Below are 16225 nucleotides of genomic sequence, written 5' to 3'. Positions count from 1 at the left end.
CTTTTCACTGTATCCCAGTACATGTGACAATAATAAATCAAACAATACTTTTCACTGTTTCCCAGTACATGTGACAATAATAAATCAAACAATACTTTTCACTGTCTCCCAATACATGTGACAATAATAAATCAAACAATACTTTTCACTGTATCCCAGTACATGTGACAATAATAAATCAAACAATACTTTTCACTGTCTCCCAGTACATGTGACAATAATAAATCAAACAATACTTTTCACTGTATCCCAATACATGTGACAATAATAAATCAAACAATACTTTTCACTGTGTCCCAATACATGTGACAATAATAAATCAAACAATACTTTTCACTGTGTCCCAGTACATGTGACAATAATAAATCAAACAATACTTTTCACTGTGTCCCAATACATGTGACAATAATAAATCAAACAATACTTTTCACTGTGTCCCAATACATGTGACAATAATAAATCAAACAATACTTTTCACTGTATCCCAATACATGTGACAATAATAAATCAAACAATACTTTTCACTGTGTCCCAATACATGTGACAATAATAAATCAAACAATACTTTTCACTGTATCCCAATACGAGACAATAATAAATCAAACAATACTTTTCACTGTATCCCAGTACATGTGACAATAATAAATCAAACAATACTTTTCACTGTGTCCCAATACATGTGACAATAATAAATCAAACAATACTTTTCACTGTATCCCAATACATGTGACAATAATAAATCAAACAATACTTTTCACTGTGTCCCAATACATGTGACAATAATAAATCAAACAATACTTTTCACTGTATCCCAATACGAGACAATAATAAATCAAACAATACTTTTCACTGTATCCCAGTACATGTGACAATAATAAATCAAACAATACTTTTCACTGTATCCCAGTACATGTGACAATAATAAATCAAACAATACTTTTCACTGTGTCCCAGTACATGTGACAATAATAAATCAAACAATACTTTTCACTGTGTCCCAGTACATGTGACAATAATAAATCAAACAATACTTTTCACTGTATCCCAGTACATGTGACAATAATAATTCAAACAATACTTTTCACTGTATCCCAATACATGTGACAATAATAAATCAAACAATACTTTTCACTGTGTCCCAGTACATGTGACAATAATAAATCAAACAATACTTTTCACTGTATCCCAGTACATGTGACAATAATAAATCAAACAATACTTTTCACTGTATCCCAATACATGTGACAATAATAAATCAAACAATACTTTTCACTGTATCCCAGTACATGTGACAATAATAAATCAAACAATACTTTTCACTGTATCCCAGTACATGTGACAATAATAAATCAAACAATACTTTTCACTGTATCCCAATACATGTGACAATAATAAATCAAACAATACTTTTCACTGTATCCCAGTACATGTGACAATAATAAATCAAACAATACTTTTCACTGTATCCCAGTACATGTGACAATAATAAATCAAACAATACTTTTCACTGTATCCCAGTACATGTGACAATAATAAATCAAACAATACTTTTCACTGTATCCCAATACATGTGACAATAATAAATCAAACAATACTTTTCACTGTGTCCCAGTACATGTGACAATAATAAATCAAACAATACTTTTCACTGTATCCCAGTACATGTGACAATAATAAATCAAACAATACTTTTCACTGTATCCCAATACATGTGACAATAATAAATCAAACAATACTTTTCACTGTATCCCAGTACATGTGACAATAATAAATCAAACAATACTTTTCACTGTATCCCAGTACATGTGACAATAATAAATCAAACAATACTTTTCACTGTATCCCAATACATGTGACAATAATAAATCAAACAATACTTTTCACTGTATCCCAGTACATGTGACAATAATAAATCAAACAATACTTTTCACTGTATCCCAGTACATGTGACAATAATAAATCAAACAATACTTTTCACTGTATCCCAGTACATGTGACAATAATAAATCAAACAATACTTTTCACTGTATCCCAGTACATGTGACAATAATAAATCAAACAATACTTTTCACTGTATCCCAGTACATGTGACAATAATAAATCAAACAATACTTTTCACTGTATCCCAATACATGTGACAATAATAAATCAAACAATACTTTTCACTGTATCCCAATACATGTGACAATAATAAATCAAACAATACTTTTCACTGTGTCCCAATACATGTGACAATAATAAATCAAACAATACTTTTCACTGTATCCCAATACGAGACAATAATAAATCAAACAATACTTTTCACTGTATCCCAGTACATGTGACAATAATAAATCAAACAATACTTTTCACTGTGTCCCAATACATGTGACAATAATAAATCAAACAATACTTTTCACTGTATCCCAATACATGTGACAATAATAAATCAAACAATACTTTTCACTGTGTCCCAATACATGTGACAATAATAAATCAAACAATACTTTTCACTGTATCCCAATACGAGACAATAATAAATCAAACAATACTTTTCACTGTATCCCAGTACATGTGACAATAATAAATCAAACAATACTTTTCACTGTATCCCAGTACATGTGACAATAATAAATCAAACAATACTTTTCACTGTGTCCCAGTACATGTGACAATAATAAATCAAACAATACTTTTCACTGTGTCCCAGTACATGTGACAATAATAAATCAAACAATACTTTTCACTGTATCCCAGTACATGTGACAATAATAAATCAAACAATACTTTTCACTGTATCCCAATACATGTGACAATAATAAATCAAACAATACTTTTCACTGTGTCCCAGTACATGTGACAATAATAAATCAAACAATACTTTTCACTGTATCCCAGTACATGTGACAATAATAAATCAAACAATACTTTTCACTGTATCCCAATACATGTGACAATAATAAATCAAACAATACTTTTCACTGTATCCCAGTACATGTGACAATAATAAATCAAACAATACTTTTCACTGTATCCCAGTACATGTGACAATAATAAATCAAACAATACTTTTCACTGTATCCCAATACATGTGACAATAATAAATCAAACAATACTTTTCACTGTATCCCAGTACATGTGACAATAATAAATCAAACAATACTTTTCACTGTATCCCAGTACATGTGACAATAATAAATCAAACAATACTTTTCACTGTATCCCAGTACATGTGACAATAATAAATCAAACAATACTTTTCACTGTATCCCAATACATGTGACAATAATAAATCAAACAATACTTTTCACTGTGTCCCAGTACATGTGACAATAATAAATCAAACAATACTTTTCACTGTATCCCAGTACATGTGACAATAATAAATCAAACAATACTTTTCACTGTATCCCAATACATGTGACAATAATAAATCAAACAATACTTTTCACTGTATCCCAGTACATGTGACAATAATAAATCAAACAATACTTTTCACTGTATCCCAGTACATGTGACAATAATAAATCAAACAATACTTTTCACTGTATCCCAATACATGTGACAATAATAAATCAAACAATACTTTTCACTGTATCCCAGTACATGTGACAATAATAAATCAAACAATACTTTTCACTGTATCCCAGTACATGTGACAATAATAAATCAAACAATACTTTTCACTGTATCCCAGTACATGTGACAATAATAAATCAAACAATACTTTTCACTGTATCCCAGTACATGTGACAATAATAAATCAAACAATACTTTTCACTGTATCCCAGTACATGTGACAATAATAAATCAAACAATACTTTTCACTGTATCCCAATACATGTGACAATAATAAATCAAATCAAATCAAAGATGGTAGATCCCGTGGGTTTGAGAGGTGCATGGAATCATAGAATGCTTCTGTCACAGAATGAGGCCACTTGGCCCATCATGTTGGTGCTGACCCCAGCCTAATCCCACTGTCCAGCATTTGGCCCATAGCCTTGTAGGTTACAGCAACTTTTTTTAATTCATTCGTGGGACATGGGGGTCGCTGGTTGGCCAGCATTTACTGCCCATCCCTAGTTGCTCGAGGGCAGTTCAGAATCAACCACATTGCTGTGGCTCTGGAGTCACATGTTGGCCAGACCGGGTAAGGACGGCAGATTTCCTTCCCTAAAGGGACCAGATGGGTTTCTCTGACAATCGACAATGGTTTCATGGTCATCAGTAGATTCTTAATTCCAGATATTTTTTAATTGAATTCAAATTCCACCATCTGTTTTTTTAAACTTTATTTATTAGTGTCACAAGTTAGGCTACATTATCACCGCAATGAAGTTACGGTGAAAATCCCCTAGTTGCCACACTCTGGGGCCTGTTCGGGTTACACTGAGGGAGACTTTAGCACCTAACCAGCACGTCTTTCAGACTGTGGGAGGAAACTGGAGCACCCGGAGGAAACCCATGCAGACACGGGGAGAACGTGCAGACACCTCACAGACAGTCACCTAAGCCATGAATCGAATCTGGATCCCTGGTGCGGTGAGGCAGCAGTGCTAACCACTGTGCCAGCAGGCCGTCCAATGAAGGAATGCAGGTTTAAAGTTGGGATTTGATTTGATTTGACTTGATTTATTATTGTCACATGTACTGGGATACAGTGAAAAGTATTGTTTGATTTATTATTGTCACATGTACTGGGATACAGTGAAAAGTATTGTTTGATTTATTATTGTCACATGTACTGGGATACAGTGAAAAGTATTGTTTGATTTATTATTGTCACATGTACTGGGATACAGTGAAAAGTATTGTTTGATTTATTATTGTCACATGTATTGGGATACAGTGAAAAGTATTGTTTGATTTATTATTGTCACATGTACTGGGATACAGTGAAAAGTATTGTTTGATTTATTATTGTCACATGTACTGGGACACAGTGAAAAGTATTGTTTGATTTATTATTGTCACATGTATTGGGATACAGTGAAAAGTATTGTTTGATCTATTATTGTCACATGTACTGGGATACAGTGAAAAGTATTGTTTGATTTATTATTGTCACATGTATTGGGACACAGTGAAAAGTATTGTTTGATTTATTATTGTCACATGTATTGGGATACAGTGAAAAGTATTGTTTGATTTATTATTGTCACATGTACTGAGATACAGTGAAAAGTATTGTTTGACTTATTATTGTCACATGTACTGGGACACAGTGAAAAGTATTGTTTGATTTATTATTGTCACATGTACTGGGATACAGTGAAAAGTATTGTTTGATTTACTATTGTCACATGTACTGGGATACAGTGAAAAGTATTCTTTGATTTATTATTGTCACATGTACTGGGATACAGTGAAAAGTATTGTTTGATTTATTATTGTCACATGTACTGGGATACAGTGAAAAGTATTGTTTGATTTATTATTGTCACATGTACTGGGATACAGTGAAAAGTATTGTTTGATTTATTATTGTCACATGTACTGGGATACAGTGAAAAGTATTGTTTGATTTATTATTGTCACATGTACTGGGATACAGTGAAAAGTATTGTTTGATTTATTATTGTCACATGTACTGGGATACAGTGAAAAGTATTGTTTGATTTATTATTGTCACATGTACTGGGATACAGTGAAAAGTATTGTTTGATTTATTATTGTCACATGTACTGGGATACAGTGAAAAGTATTCTTTGATTTATTATTGTCACATGTATTGGGATACAGTGAAAAGTATTGTTTGATTTATTATTGTCACATGTATTGGGATACAGTGAAAAGTATTGTTTGACTTGTTATTGTCACATGTACTGGGATACAGTGAAAAGTATTGTTTGACTTATTATTGTCACATGTACTGAGATACAGTGAAAAGTATTGTTTGACTTATTATTGTCACATGTACTGGGACACAGTGAAAAGTATTGTTTGATTTATTATTGTCACATGTACTGGGATACAGTGAAAAGTATTGTTTGATTTACTATTGTCACATGTACTGGGATACAGTGAAAAGTATTGTTTGATTTATTATTGTCACATGTACTGGGATACAGTGAAAAGTATTGTTTGATTTATTATTGTCACATGTACTGGGATACAGTGAAAAGTATTGTTTGATTTATTATTGTCACATGTACTGGGATACAGTGAAAAGTATTGTTTGATTTATTATTGTCACATGTACTGGGATACAGTGAAAAGTATTGTTTGATTTATTATTGTCACATGTACTGGGATACAGTGAAAAGTATTGTTTGATTTATTATTGTCACATGTACTGGGATACAGTGAAAAGTATTGTTTGATTTATTATTGTCACATGTACTGGGATACAGTGAAAAGTATTGTTTGATTTATTATTGTCACATGTACTGGGATACAGTGAAAAGTATTGTTTGATTTATTATTGTCATATGTATTGGGATACAGTGAAAAGTATTGTTTGATTTATTATTGTCACATATACTGGGATACAGTGAAAAGTATTGTTTGATTTATTATTGTCACATGTACTGGGATACAGTGAAAAGTATTGTTTGATTTATTATTGTCACATGTACTGGGATACAGTGAAAAGTATTGTTTGATTTATTATTGTCACATGTATTGGGATACAGTGAAAAGTATTGTTTGATTTATTATTGTCACATATACTGGGATACAGTGAAAAGTATTGTTTGATTTATTATTGTCACATGTACTGGGATACAGTGAAAAGTATTGTTTGATTTATTATTGTCACATGTATTGGGACACAGTGAAAAGTATTGTTTGATTTATTATTGTCACATGTATTGGGATACAGTGAAAAGTATTGTTTGATTTATTATTGTCACATGTATTGGGACACAGTGAAAAGTATTGTTTGATTTATTATTGTCACATGTATTGGGATACAGTGAAAAGTATTGCTTCTTGCGCACTATACGGACAAAGCATACTGTTCATAGAGTACATAGGAGAGAAGGAAAGGAGAGAGTGCAGAATGTAGAGTTACAATCACAGCTCGGGTGTCGAGAAAGATCAACTTAGCGCGAGGTCGGTCTATTCAAAAGTCTGACAGCAGCAGGGCAGAAGCTGTTCTTGAGTCGGTTGGTACATGACCTCAGACTTTTGTATCTTTTTCCTGACAGAAGAAGGTGGAGAGAAAATGTCCGGGATGTGTGGGGTCCTTGATTATGCTGGCTGCTTTTCCCGAGGCAGCGGGAAGTGTAGTCAAAGTCAATAGATAGGAGGCTGGGTTTCGTGATGGACTGGGCTACGTTTATCTTGTAGGACAAGGTCAGCAGACACATGGGAACTTTCAGAGCATTGTTGCAGACTCAGTGGGACAAATGGCCTTCTTCAGCACTGCAGGGATTCTATGAAATGTCAAGGTGTGATGGTAATGCCATTGAACGTCAAGGGGCGGTGTTTAGATTCTTCCTGTGCCCTGTGGCACAGTGATGAGCACGGCTGCCTCAGAGCACCAGGGACCCGGGTTCAATTTCCGGCTTGGGTCACTGTCTATGTGGAGTCTGCACGTTCTCCCCGTGTCTCCGTGGGTTTCCTCTGGGTGCTCCGGTTTCCTCCCACAGTCCGAAAGACATGCGGGTTAGGTTGATTAGCTGTGCTTAAAAGAATGCCCCCTTAGTGTCAGGGGGATTAGCAGGGTAAATACGTGGGGGGATAGGGCATGGGTAAAGGCTCGATGGGCCGAATGGCCTCCTTCAGAACTGTCGGGATTCTATAGAATTGTCAAGGGTCGATGGTGATGCCACTGACCACCAAGGGTCGATTATCCACGTGGCAAAATTCTCAGTCTGGGGTGCTGATGATAAAATTGAGGAGCTGGGTGAAAAGGAAAAGCATTCTTGATTTAGCAAGAATGTGAGCCATGAAAGACATGAAAGATTAATGGACATCTCTCACAAGATGCTAGGCTGAGGGGGAGGTGGCTGAGAGCTTTTTAATGCCGTGTAAAAGATGACTGGGAGCGGGGGAGTGATGTTGAGGCCTAGCACACAGCTGCGCCTGCCGGCCTAGTAAACAGGCTGCAGGCAATGTCAGCCCTCAGGGTAGGCTGTGCGTTTTACCTGCTGTTCGGTGACCTTTCCTGAAGGATCTTTGAAGGTCAGAGAATTCTGTGCCTTAGGCAGGCAGCTCTGGGCTGTCGTTCGGCTTGTTTGATGCCTTAAACTCGCCAACCAGACTCCGAAGGAAAGCAGCTCCAAAATGCCGAGGCTTTGTGGTGTACTTATCATTGCCCGCTCCCCGCCACCCTCCATATTTCTGTTCCCAAAACCGGGCTCAATCCGAGTGGTGTATTAGAAATCATAGAAACCCTACAGTGCAGAAGGAGGCCATTCGGCCCATCGAGTCTGCACCGACCACAATCCCACCCAGGCCCTACCCCCACATATTTTACCCGCTAATCCCTCTAGCCTACACATCCCAGGACTCTAAGGGGCAATTTTTAACCTGGCCAATCAACCTAACCCGCACATCTTTGGACTGTGGGAGGAAACCGGAGCACCCGGAGGAAACCCACGCAGACACGAGGAGAATGTGCAAACTCCACACAGACAGTGACCCGAGCCGGGAATCGAACCCAGGACTCTGGAGCTGTGAAGCAGCAGTGCTAACCACTATGCTACCGTGCCGCCCTTGGAACTCTTCCCATAAAGCACTCCTCTTCCATAGCAACAGCACAAAGAAAATAACAGGGCAAACCTGAAGCAAAAATAACGAAGGCCGGGGGAAAAAGACACAGCAGGTCAGGCAGCATTTGTGGAGAGAGGGTAAAAATCATAGAATCCCGACAGGAGGCCATTCAGCCCATTGAGCCTGCACCAACCACAATCCCACCCAGGCCCTATCCCTGTAACCCCACATATTGACCCTGCTAATCCCCCCACAATCTACACATCCAAAGGGCAATTTAGCATGGTCAATCAACCTAACCCGTACATCTCTCGGACTGTGGGAGGAAACCGCAGCACCCGGAGGCAACCCACGCAGACACCGGGGGGAGAACGTGCAGACTCCACACAGACAGTGACCCAAGGCAGGAATTGAACTCAGGACTCTGGCACTGCTTTACCCTGCTGCATAGATCAGCTAGATAGTCAATATCTTTTCCCAAAGGTAGGGGAGTCTAAAACTAGAGGGCACAGGTTTAAGATGAGAGAGGGGAGATACAAAAGTGTCCAGAGGGGCAATTGTTTCACATGGAGGGTGGTGAGTGTCTGGAACAAGCTGCCAGAGGTAGTAGTAGAGGCGGGTACAATTGTGTCTTCTATAAAACATTTAGACAGTTATGTGGGTAAGATGGGTATAGAGGGATATGGGCCAAACGCGGGCAATTGGGACTAGCTTAGGGGTTTAAAAAATAAAAGTGGCATGGACAAGTTGGGCCGAAGGGCCTGTTTCCATTCTGTAAACCTCTATGACTCTATGCTGGTATCCCTAACACTAAGGAGCAATTTAGCATGGCCAATCCACCCAACCTGCACATCTTCGGACTGTGAGAGGAAACTGGAGCACCCGGAGGAAACCCACACAGACACGGGGAGAACGTGCAGACTCTGCACAGACAGTGACCCAAGCCGGGAATCGAACCCAGGCCCCTGGCACTTTGAGGCAGCAGTGCTAACCCACTGTGCCACAGTGCCCGCCCTCGGGCTGGTATTTCTAAAGCTCAACCTCCAGATAATCCAAGGTGGAAACCAGCCAGTGAGGCATTGTTTTGAAGTGTAGGCTGTATTTTGGGTGTCGGGTGGTACGGGGGGGTGGGGGATGACAGTCTGGATAATGGAACAATGGTTCCACGCTGCGGGAATGATGGACGCTAGGATTGGTTTTCAGCCGATCCACACAAAGGTTTCTGGTTGAATCAGCAGCCAAAGGCTTTAAGGGATGTTTCGTTGGAAGCACCCAGTTCAATGCCATGTGACATGCTCCACAAGTGCCCAGTGTGTGCCAGACCTCACACACGCTTCCCTCCCACAATTGGATGTGCCAGCGATGCAGTCTTTAACCCTCAGGGCTCGTGACTGCAACCCTTCCGAAACAGGCGGAGTTCTATTTGAGTAACAGGCATGCACGCCATTTGGCCAAGCATTGAGCAATGGATTCTGGGAGGAAGCTAACTACTTCGCACATCTATCAGTGATGAAGGGATTTTGCAATGAACTGTCGCCGCGTTTCGTAATGTCCTGACCGGCAACTCTTGCTTTGTCGATTGAGGAACTGAGCGAACGAGAGAGAGAGGGAGAGAGGGAGGGAGAGATACAAGGAAGTAGATGGAGAACAGACCAGTGGAAAAGCTACGGAAATGTGAGCCAATGTGGATATCAGCCACTGGTCGAAAAACATTTTCTTGTAAGAGACTGCAGTAGATAAGTATCTTCGGGCGGCACAGTGGTTAGCACTGCTGCCTCACAGCACCAGGGACCCGGGTTCGAATCCCGGCTTGGGTCACTGTCTGTGTGGAGTTTGCACGTTCCCCCCATGTCTGCGTGGGTTTCCTCCAGGTGCTCCGGTTTCCTCCCACACTCCAAACATGTGTAGGTTAGGTGGATTGGCCATGCTAAATTGCCCCTTAGTGTCCAAAGATGTGTAGGTTGGTGCGTGGAATCCTTGATTATGCTGGATGCTTTTTCCTGAGGCAGTAGGAACTGCAGATGGAGTCAGTGGATCGGAGGCTGTTTTGTATGATGGACTGGACCTCATTCACGACCGTTTGTAGTTTCTTGCAGTCTTGGGCAGAGCAGGAGCCATACCAAACTGTGACACATCCAGAAAGGATGTTTTCTATGGTGCATCTGTAAAAATTGGAAGCACCTTGGAAGGTGTTGTCTAAGGATCTTTGGTGAGTTGCTGCAGTGCATCTTGTAGATGGTACACACTGCTGCTACTGAGCGTCGGTGGTGGAGGGAGTGAGTGTTTGTGGATGGGGTGCCAATCAAGCGGGGCTGCTTTGTCCTGGATGGTGTCGAGCTTCTTGAGTGTTGTTGGAGCTGCACCCATCCAGGCAAGTGGGGAGTATTCCATCACACTCCTCACTTGTGCCTTGCAGATGGTAGACAGGTTTTGGGGGAGTCAGGAGGTGAGTTACTCTCCGCAGGATTCCCAGCCTCTGACCTGCTCTGGTAGCCACAGTATTTACATGGCTGGGTCCAGCTCAGTTTCTGGTCAATGGAAACCCCCAGGATGTTGATAGTGGGGGATTCAGCGATGGTGATGCCATTGAATGTCAAGAGGCGATGGTTAGATTGTCCCTTGTTGGAGATGGTCATTGCCTGGCACTTGTGTGACTTGTGGGCAGCACGGTGCCACAGTGGTTAGCACTGCTGCCTCACAGCGCCAGGGATCCGGGTTCAATTCCCGGCTTGGGTCATTGTCTGTGTGGAGTTTGCACGTTCTCCCCGTGTCTGCATGGGTTTCCTCCCATAGCCCAAAGATGTGCGGGTTAGTTGCATTGGCCGTGCTAAATTGCCACTAGTGACAGGGGGATTAGTAGGATAAATTTGTGGTGTTGCGGGGATAGGGTGGGATTGTGGTCGGTGCAGACTCGATGGGCTGAATGGCCTCCTTCTGTGCTGTAGGGATTCTATGAATGTAACTTGTGTCTTGTAGATGGTGAACAGGCTTTGGGGGAGTCAGGAGGTGAGTGTTATCAGATGATAATTCTCTCTTCGGAGTTCGGGGGGGGCGGTTATGCAGTGGGTAAGGTGAGCTGGGCATCAGATTTGGCAATTACCCCAACCAAAAACGTACACAGCGAGGGTGTTTATCAGCTGGGGAGAGGAGAAACACCTAATTGGGTTCTAGAATTCACGGACTCTGGTATCTTCCATTTTATCGTGTTCCAATATGTCTTCCCAAACTCTTGGTGCGTCTTTACAGCAACTGTGATCCCTCTGTGACCTCTGACCTTCGGGAATCTTTACGCTGCATTGGATTCTGGGGGGAACATCAATTTTGCGTATCTCTGATTGTTTGTTCCTGGGTTTTTTCCCCCCCAGATACAAACCGCTGCTGACTCTGACCGTTTGCAGGTGAGTGAAGAATTCTCTCGACCGTGAAAGTACTGGGATGGGCTTTCTTGGAACGACAATGGACTCTTTCCCTTGGCGAGGGGGCTGCTGTTAGGAAGCGGACGAACGAGGAGGGAGGCCATTCAGCCCCTCGGTTAGGTCATGGTGTAACTCCCCCTCAACTCCCCTCAGCTCACCTCCGTGACCCTGATTTCAAGAAGAAATTCGATTCAGCTCTTCGGCTAAAGGGAATCGAGGGTGGGAAGGGGAGGAATCAGGATATTGAATTCGATGATCAGCCATGATCACAATGAATGGTGGAGCAGGCTCGAAGGGCCGAATGGCCTCCTCCTGCTTCTAGTTTCTAAGTTTCTGTGTGTGAATGAGTGCTGGATCATGAACCAATGAATCTTACATTTCAAAGCCAACATTTGCCGGCACAGTGGTTAATACGGCTCAGCGCCAGGGACCTGGGTTCGATTCCCGGCTCGGGTCACTGTCTGTGTACCCGAACAGGCGCCGGAGTGTGGCGACGAGGGGGATTTTCACAGTAACGTCATTACAGTGTTAATGCAAGCCTACTTAAGACATGAATAAAATAAAATCTTAAATAAAGCTAGGGGGTCATAGTTTGAGGATAAGGGGTAAACCTTTTAGGACTGAGGTGAGGAGAAATTTCTTCACCCAGAGGGTGGTGAATGTGTGGAATTCACTCCCACAGAAAGTAGTTGAGGCCAAAACGTTGGGCGGGATTTTACAGACTCACTCATCCCGAAACAGTAAAACCCGGCCCAAGGTCAATGGACCTTCCCATTGTCCGCCCCCTCCCCCACTCCGATTCCCGTGGCAGGCGGGATGGTAAAATTCCATCCGTTGTCTGATTTCAGGAAGAAATTGGATATAGCTCTTGGGGCTAAAGGGATCGAGGGATATGGGGGGAAGGGGGGGATCAGGATATTGAATTTGAATTCTGTGGGAGTGAATTCCACGCATTCACCACCCTCTGAATTTGATGATCAGCCATGATCATAATGAACGGCGGAGCAGGTTTGAAGGGCCGAATGGCCTCCTCCTGCTTTTATTTTAGAATCATAGAATTTTAGAATCCGAAAGTGCAGAAGGAGGCCCATCGAGTCTGCACCGACCACAATCCCACCCAGGCCCTATCTGCACCGCCCCACGTATTTACCCTGCTAGTCCCCCTGACACTAAGGGGCAATTTAGCATGGCCAATCCCCGTATCCTACACATCTTTGGACACAAAAGGACAATTTAGATAGCCAATCCTCCTAACCCGCACATCTTTGGACACTGAGGGGCAATTTAGCACGGCCAATCCATCTAACCTACACATTTTTGAACACTAAGGAACAATTTAGCATGGCCAATCCACCTATCCTGCACATGTTTGGACACTAAGGACCAATTTAGCATGGCCAATCCACCTATCCTGCACATGTTTGGACACTAAGGGGCAATTTAGCATGGCCAATCCACCGAACCTGCACATCTTTGGACACTAAGGGGCAATTTAGCATGGCCAATTCACCTAACCTGCATATCTTTGGACACTAAGGAGCAATTTAGCATGGCCAATCCATCTAGCCCACACGTAAGAACAAAGAACAAAGAAAATTACAGCACTGGAACAGGCCTTTCGGCCCTCCAAGCCTGCACCGACCATGCTGCCTGACTTAACTAAAACCTCCTACGCTTCCGGGGACCATTTCCCTCTATTCCCATCTCATTCATGTACTTGTCAAGACGCCCCTTAAAAGTCACTACCATATCCGCTTCCACTACCTCCCCCGGCAACGAGTTCCAGGCACCCACCACCCTCTGTGTAAAAAATCTGCCTCGTACATCTCCTTTAAACCTTGCCCCTCGCACCTTAAACCTGTGCCCCCTAGTAATTGACTCTTCCACTCTGTCCATGCATCTCATAATCTTGTAGACTTTTATCAGGTCTCCCCTCAACCTCCGTCGCTCCAGTGAGAACAAACCAAGTTTCTCCAACCTCTCCTCATAGCTAATGCCCTCCATACCAGGCATACCATACATGTTTGGACACTAAGGGGCAATTTAGCATGGCCAATCGCCCTAACCTACACATCTTTGGACACTAAGGGGCAATTTAGCATAGCCAATCCACCTAACCTGCACATCTTTGGACACTAAGGGAGACAATTTAGCATGGCCAATCTATCTAACATACACATTTTTGAACACTAAGGGGCAATTTAGCATGGCCAATCCACCTAACCTGCACATCTTTGGACACTAAGGGGCAATTTAGCATGGCCAATCCACCTAACCTGCACATCTTTGGACATATAAGGGGCAATTTAGCATGGCCAATTCACCTAACCTATACATCTTTGAACACTCGGGCAATTTAGCATGGCCATTCCCCCTAACGTACACATCTTTTGGACAGTGGGAGGAAACCGGAGCACCCGGAGGAAACCCACGCAGACACGGGGAGAACGTGCAGACTCAGTGCAGACAGTGACCCGAGCCGGGAATCGAACCCGGGTCCCTGACACTGTGAGGCAGCAGTGCTGACCTATGTGTTTCTATGTGTGAATGAGTGCTGGATTGCGAGCGAATGAAGTTCCCAATTTGGGCTAATGAGGATGGTCTCACGATAGGGGCGGGACCAGTCTGTGGGGCTCCCCACCCAGAGCTCACTGCTGTCAAAGATAGGAGAGCCACGTAATGGCTGAGAGCCCTTAGTAGCTGATATCAGCCCGACACGAGCTGGTGACTGGGGAGTCGGGTTCTCCCCGGAGGGAGGGAGGGAGGGTGGGGGCAGCCTTGCATTACACAGAGACTGAACAGCAATCTCTCTGAACGGCAGGTGCCTCAGGGCCAAGCCCTGTGTGGACACAGCAGCCGACAACGAGGGGTGGCGGAGGACTGACAGGCAGGGGCTAGAACAGCGGAGACCATTCGAATGCCCAGGTAGGCAATTTGTCCTGCTCTCTCTCTCGGAACTGGGAGTGCTGCTCTTTTTGCCCACTGTGGGAAGTCACTCACTGTCCAAAACTGGCCATTAAATTAGGAGATGGAAATGTGCATTGAGACCTGGATGTCCTCGTACAAGTCGCTGAAGGCTGGCACGCAGGTACAGCAGGCAGTAAATTCTTGATTTGATTTGATTTATTATTGTCACATGTATTAACATACAGTGAAAAGTATTGTTTCTTGTGCGCTATACAGACAAAGCATACCATTCATAGAGAAGGAAACGAGAGGGTGCAGAATGTAGTGTTACAGTCATAGCTAGGGTGGAGAGAAAGATCAACTTAATGCAAGGTAAGTCCATTCAAAAGTCTGATGGCAGCAGGGAAGAAGCTGTTCTTGAGTCGGTTGGTACGTGACCTCAGACTTTTGTATCTTTTTCCCGATAGAAGAAGGTGGGAGAGAGAATGTCCGGGGTGCGTGGGATCCTTAATTATGCCGGCTGCTTTTCCCCGAGACAGCGGGAAGTGTAGACAGAGTCAATGGATGGGAGGCTGGTTTGCGTGATGGATTGGGCTGCATTCAAGACCTTTTGTAGTTTCTTGCGGTCTTGGGCAGAGCAGGAGCCCATACCAAGCTGTGATACAACCAGAAAGAATGCTTTCTATGGTGCATCTGTAAAAGTTGGTGAGAGTCATAGCGGACATGCTAAATTTCCTTAGTCTTCTGAGCAAGTAGAGGTGTTGGTGGGGCTTTCTTAACTATAGTGTCGGCATGGGGAGACCAGGACAGGTTGTTGGTGATCTGGACACCTAAAAACTTGACCTCTCAACCCTTTCTACTTCGTCCCTGTTGATATAGACAGGGGCATGTTCTGCTTTACGCTTCCTGAAGTCGATGACAATCTCCTTCGTTTTGTTGACATTGAGGGAGAGATTATTGTTGCCGCACCAGTTCACCAGATTCTCTATCTCATTCCTGTACTCTGTCTCGTCATTGTTTGAGATCTGACCCACTACAGTGGTGTCGTCAGCAAGCTATTAATAGAATCATAGAATCCTACAGTGCAGAAGGAGGCCAATTTTTCTTTTGGTTTTATTGATGTATTCATCACAAATAGGCTTACATTAACACGACAGTGAAGTTACTGTGAAAATCCCCTTGTCTCCACACTCCGGTCCTGTTTGGGTACACTGAGGGAGAATTTAGCACCTAACCAGCACGTCTTTGGACTGTGGGAG

The 16225-nt window shown here is 42.3% G+C and overlaps 1 protein-coding gene across 5 annotated transcripts in view; it reads left to right on the top strand.

The window, feature by feature from the left end:
- Positions 1-16225, top strand: part of add2 (adducin 2 (beta)) — a 156442-nt gene that overhangs the window by 34225 nt on the left and 105992 nt on the right. Inside the window, exon 2 of one of the 5 annotated variants that reach the window (XM_078239250.1) lies at positions 12009-12041. The exons of 1 other annotated variant lie outside the window; for it this stretch is intronic. Coding sequence is in view for 1 of the 4 variants with exons in the window: in XM_078239248.1 (XP_078095374.1) it covers positions 15088-15147 (60 nt within the window). In the remaining 3 variants the exon portion in view is untranslated. Of the gene's footprint in view, positions 1-12008; positions 12042-14830; positions 15148-15315; positions 15339-16225 lie in introns of those variants that run through there. 3 more of the 5 variants (XM_078239249.1, XM_078239248.1, XM_078239252.1) reach the window with 3 other exon arrangements.

Source organism: Mustelus asterias, chromosome 22 (genome assembly GCF_964213995.1).
Source record: "Mustelus asterias chromosome 22, sMusAst1.hap1.1, whole genome shotgun sequence".
Classification (NCBI taxonomy): domain Eukaryota; kingdom Metazoa; phylum Chordata; class Chondrichthyes; order Carcharhiniformes; family Triakidae; genus Mustelus; species Mustelus asterias.
The sequence above is the reverse complement of the archived record's forward strand: the minus strand, read 5'-3'. Positions and strand labels throughout refer to the sequence as shown.